Below are 6,124 nucleotides of genomic sequence, written 5' to 3' on the forward strand. Positions count from 1 at the left end.
CATTTCCAGAATTCTGTTTTTTGTGGGGGGTTTTTTTTGTTGTTTTTTTTTAAGAGACAGAGAGGAAGGGAGAAGAAGGGAGAGGGAGAGAGAAAATCGATAGTCTGCCTCCTGTATGTGCCCCGATTGGGGATCAAACACGCAACTTGGGTATGAGACCCAACCAGGAATTGAACCGGCAACCTTTTGGTGCACTGGACAGGGCTCAATCAACTGAGCCCACCGGCCAGGGCCAGATGGTTTTGATGCAGTGACTCCATGGAACTTGTTTTGGGAAAGATTGGTCTTTAGTAAAACATAAAAATTAAAATGACAAAATAAAACCACAGATGATGCATTTTCAAATGTGCAGATATGCATTTTAGGATTTGACCATTTTTTATTACGACAAGAGCAACTTAGTAGAGGGGTGGGGATGCAGACTTAACTGGAGTGAGTACAGAGAAAGTGGAAGGACAGGAATTAAGACTGTGCATACAGTCAATAAGTCCGAATTTTCTGTTAAGGAGCAGAGGAATAGCATGGTAACTGCACAGGCAACTGGTGGGCGGGGAGGGTGTCAGAGAGAGTTTTTAAGTGATGGCAGCAAATCCACTTAAGACTCTGAGCAGGAAAACCGAGCTCAGCAAAATGAATCTGTGTCGGAGACCTCTGGGACTTTGAGAACAGGTCCCCGTAAATATTTCTATGTCGTCATAAAAAACTGTTCCTAAAAACAGCTCAAGAAACTATTTTTACATGAAACATTTCATTCAAATAAGGGTTTCTATTACATTGGGATTACAGGATATATGTCTATGATTTCATACCATTGAGTCTTTGCTGGTACTTCTCAACTATCTTCAGAAGTTCAGTGCATGTCTCTTGAATGGAGTGAAAAACCTTGGAGACATACATTTTGTTAGGACAGTTTAGAGAACCATAAACAAACACAAAATAGCTGTTATAAGCACTTCAAAAGCGGAACATTTTCTTGTACGTGTTATGTCTATTTTCCTGGTCTGGGATGCACTTCAGTTTGGGTTTGTTTCTGATGTAGAAAGCACATTGAGATTTCCCTCATGATGTTTGGGGAAGAAATGGAGGTCAATACATGGGAGCTAACAGAATTTTCAAACTGTGGAGTTTGTCCTCCCCTCAGCTCCAAATTAAATAGCAAAATGACAAATCCAATGAAAATCGCATCCAGCATTGCAAACCACAGATCTCTGGCTCTTCTCCAATACTGGTCTAAGCAAGAGAGGTCAGTGAATTTACCATACAAATTAATAATGTATTATAACATTAAAAATAAATTACCTGTAAATTATTTTTGTTTAGAATTTTCTGTATAATGCCTTTATCACTACTGTTGCTAACAGCTCACAGAAAAGTTTACCTCCAGTTTAGCATCCAGTTCTGCGTCCGATGCCACCACGTGCTCATCCTCCTTTTTCCCGGTGGCTTTGATGAGGACCTGTTTAGTTTTCCAGTATTTCTTTTGCATCCTGCTGACTACTGACTGGTTATCTTCTGCTCTAGGTTGCCCAAAGGAATCCATGGAGTGACTACAAGGAACAAACTAAAAGTAAAGGTATTTATTTATTTAATTTATCTTTACTATTGAAAGTATTGCAAGTGTCCCTCATTTCCCCCCGTGACGCCCTCCACCCTGCTCCTACCCTAAAATTAAAGGTCTTTAAAAAATATTTTTAATAATAAATACTTGTTAGCCAACTGTTAATCTAATTAAAAAACTAAAAAATGATGCTAAGTAGAATATTAATGTTAACAGCTAAACATGCTAATGTTGGCTTTGTATGAGCTAAATAATTATAACTTGCACAAGAAACAGGCAAAAAGATTAATGATATGTAATTCCAGTTAGGTGACAAAAGTAATAAAACTGTTATGATTTTGCAGTAATGGCTGGAAATAGTTCTATTTTATCTGACCAATTTTCTATTTGTTGACATTTATCAGTTTCTAATATTTGTAATAATACTGCAAAATGAATTTGTACACACATCTTTGCATTATCACTATCATTTCCTTAGGAAAACACCCTTTAGTTATAACTATGTCAGAAGAATACACATTTTGTTTAAAAAATTTTTTTTTATTGATTTCAGATAGGAAGGGGAAGGGATAGAGAGAGAGAAACGTCAATGATGAGAGAGAATCATCCATGGGCTGCCTCCTGCACCCCCCTATTGGGGATTGAGCCCTGACTGGGAATTGAACTGTGACCCCCTGCTCCATAGGTAGATGCTCAACCCCTGAGCTACATCAGCCAGGCAGAGAATATATATTTAATAAATATTCTCAGATATGCAAAGATTCAAATACATATTCTTCTTTAAAAATCACTCAAAGAGCCCTAACCTGTTTTGCTCAGTGGTTAGAGTGTCAACCCACGGACTGAAGAGTCATGGGTTTGTTTATGGTCTCTCTCTCCCTCCTCCCTTCCACTCTCACTAAAAAAAAAAAAAAAAATCAGTGGAAAAAAATATCCTCTGGTAAGGATTAACAAACAAATAAAAAATCACTCAAAGAAATACTTTAGTATCCAAAAATAAAGATCTTAGGTCCAAGGGACATCTCTTATAACAAGAGATAGAGATGGAAATTGTAACCTGTAAAATTAAAAATTAATGTTGAAGTGATTGTTCTGAACACGGTTAACATGACTATATAAGGAAAGGCACATGTGAAAAAGTGTTCCTTAAGGAGAAGTAAGTAAAGAAATAATAATAGTTTTTAAAGCCCAAATTATTCTGATAAATGGTGGGAAGTAGGACAAAGGGAGGCACTAAAGTATGTGACTCATTATTTCCAAGGGAATCAATTGACACTAATGTATTCTTAACGTTGGTAAGGAAATAGAGGTTCACTTTCTTTTTAAAAAAGTAATTACTAATTAAATAAAAATAGGATTCATTTATAAATTACTAATTTAGAAATTACTAGGGGCAAAACAAGAAAAACTAGCAAAAGCGAGGGTGGGAAAAACAGAAATAAGGCAACATAAAAACAGTGCAAACTAAGATGACAAAATAAGAACAATTACACTATTTAGTATGATAAATGTAAACTTCCTCTTAAAGTCGAAGAACCTTAAATCATAGAAAACAAAATACTATATCCAACTGTATGCTATTTGGGATCCACCTAAAACAGCAAACAGTATTATGTTGCTGTAATGCATTAGACAGCATTAGACAGAGCAAGCAGCATTATACTGTTTTGACTCATAGTCTTGAGGGAAAACTTGCAGTTCCTCTTTCCCCTCCAATTTCTCTCGCTTTTGGTTGCCTTTGACTTGCTCTTGATTAGTTCCCCCACCCAAGATTGTTATTAGCCTGAGGGTCAGTCCAATTGCATGACAAACTACTGATCTCTTCCTAAGTGGACTGCAGGCTTAGGCCCAATCAATGAAGAGAACAAAATCTAGGGAGGATCAGAAGAGAACATCTCTTCGCTCCCTCGATGTCATGCGGATGGAGCTCAGGCAGTACTCTCCTGGCCTCTTTCCACCCCTCACTATCTCCTCGGTGGAAAGAAAGAGTCTTATCTGACTGGATTTGAGAGCAATAAACTTCGTCTTCCTTTTCCTCTCTGGAAGCTATCCTACCTGCAGAGCCCAGGCAGTCCCTGCAAGGGGAGGATGTTAGCTGGGTGGGTAAATCTGCAAACAGTGACATTTGCATATTTGTGTTTTTGTGACGGGGGCAATGATATACGCTTGCCACTGGGGATAGGTTGAGCAGAAAACCAAACCTTGCTGGTTTGATATATCAGATGATAGAGGTTGTGGTTTTGACCTTGGTCAGGGCACATACAAGAATCAACCAATGAATGCATAAATAAGTGGCACAACAAAGCAATTATCTCTTCTCTTCTCTTCTCTTCTCTCTCTTCTCTCTCTCTCTCTCTCTCTCAAGAAAAAAAAAAAAGTCTAGGATCAAACTGTCCCTCCTTTAAAATAAGCTTTATTTTCCCCTTTAAATATTTTAGAGAGCGACTGTCCCCTCAAATATTTTCAGCCATAATTTCTTCTTTTTATCTGAGTCTATTAGGTATTATTCTTTACATGTCTTAATGGCTCATTTTATATGTGTCTCTGTGCTATATTTTTGAATAGATTCCTCAATACAATCTTCCAATTTATGAATTCTCTTTTCAACTCTGCTCAGTCTAGAGTTGATCCCAGCTTTTGAGTTGTTGTTTTTTTTTTAATTCAGTGACTTTCTTTTAAAAAAAAATTCTAAGATATCTAACTGATTCTTCTTCATATTCTCCTAATTTCTTATCCTTTTAAATGGCCTTTATTCCTTAATTTTTCTCTTTGTACCCTAAATGTATAGAATTTTTAGACTTCCCATAAAATTATTTTCATTTGGAGTGAATGATTGTTTCAAATTTTGATTTTGTTGGCTAACTTTTGCAGGTTCATTATGAGTACAGATTAATGTTTTTCCTTGTTCTTCTCTGTGGTTATTCCTCCTTCTCTAGTGGTTATGGAGTCTTCCCTACTTCACCTTCGGGGGGTTCCACAGTGCCTTACACGGATACGTTAGGGGCCCTGGTGCAGCGATATCTGAACTACTGCTTCTGTAATCAGCGAGTTGAAGGAACGTGGCCTGGAGAACATCTCATTTCCACTGGCCTGCGGGGACTGAACACGCAGGTGCCAGGGCCCACTCTCCAGTGAGAGCTCAGCCCTCCCGCTGTAGCACCGCTCACCACTTTGTCTTTCTGTTCTGTTTCTGGTGCGTGTTTATCTTATTATCTAGCCAAGGCACAGATTTTGGGGTTTGTTTTTTGAACGACTATTATGAGTTTGGAGCAAACCTTACAATGTCATCTAAATAGAAATCTTCTTTATTTCTAAAAAGAGTACTGTTTGTTTTTTTTTACTTGAACGCAGTCATCACATAGAAGACTTTCATTTTTGTCCTTTACAATAGTTGAATTTTTAGTTATCTCCTGTCTTTAGAGTACAAATCTTTTTGTTTGTTTGTTGGTTTGTTTTTGTTAATCCTCACCCGAGGATATTTTTCCATTGGTTTTTAGGGAGAGTGGAAGAGAGAGGGAAAGACAGAGAGAAACATCCATGTGAGAGAAACACATTGATCGGTTGCCTCCTGCATGTGCCCTGACCAAGGCCCAGGCCTGGGAGGAGCCTGCAACCAAGGTACGTGCCCTTGACCAGAATCAAACCCGGGACCCTTTGATCCTCAGGCAATGCTCTATCCATTGAGCCAAACAGGCTAGGGCTAGAGTACAAATCGTAAAACAAATCAATATTCACTTTAGCAGCAGTTCTGTACTCACTTTACTTACAATATCCCATTACTGTGACAACACTGAAAAGCAAGCAAAACAGACTGATGGTAACATACTAAGTCAGGTTTGCTGTTTAATATTAATGCAGTATTCCTGATTACTCTGGCTCCCAAGCCATGAATTTTCTCATAAACACAATCAGCATTTCCTCAGAATCAGAGTTTGTTAATGATTCAACTTTGGGGTGGGGGTGGAGGGGAATTGTTGTATAACAATTATAATTGTTAAAAATGTTTACTTGATTGTCAGGACAGTTATATCTTTTTTATTTTGTCTTTTCATATTTTATTTATTATTGCTATGCAACACTAGCAAGCCTTTATTCAAAGATGAGAGTCACTCATTCATTCATTTATTGTTAAATACATATTAAGTAGCTACACTTTTATGTAGCAACTTTACTTATCTGAAAATTGACTAGAATTAGTAAGTTCATAAAAAGTCTGAGACATTAAAATAGTTATTACACAGACTATGTATTAAATCACATATATGTTACTTATAAGAAAGTTCCTATTCTCCTCTCCTGCCAACAATATCACACCTAATTAATAACAGAAATAGGGTTAGAATTCAGGCGTGCTGGCTATCATGAGTGAAATATTGAAGAAAAGCAGAGATTTTAATAGCATGAGGCAAGGAAATGTCATTCCAAATATTGGCTAAAGAAGAGAAGGTAGATTGATGATAGATTGTAGAGATCTCTAAACTCTAACAGATAATAAAGGTTTTGGAGCCAATAAAGGTTTTGTTTTATATGTTTTTATTTAATTCAAAGAGAGGAAGGGAGAGGGAA

General features: G+C 37.2%; 1 protein-coding gene across 1 annotated transcript in view; it reads right to left on the reverse strand.

Annotated features, from left to right (window-relative positions):
* The window catches only part of LOC102770162 (islet cell autoantigen 1-like protein), a 2,930-nt gene extending 1,344 nt beyond the window's left edge, over positions 1 to 1,586 (reverse strand). Inside the window, 2 exon segments of the mRNA XM_006779537.2 lie at positions 810 to 882; positions 1,379 to 1,586. Coding sequence (XP_006779600.1) covers positions 810 to 882; positions 1,379 to 1,540 — 235 coding nt within the window. The 5' untranslated portion in view covers positions 1,541 to 1,586.
* Positions 1,587 to 6,124: the final 4,538 nt, after the last annotated feature.

This window comes from Myotis davidii, unplaced genomic scaffold, assembly GCF_000327345.1.
Source record: "Myotis davidii unplaced genomic scaffold, ASM32734v1 scaffold394, whole genome shotgun sequence".
Lineage (NCBI taxonomy): Eukaryota > Metazoa > Chordata > Mammalia > Chiroptera > Vespertilionidae > Myotis > Myotis davidii.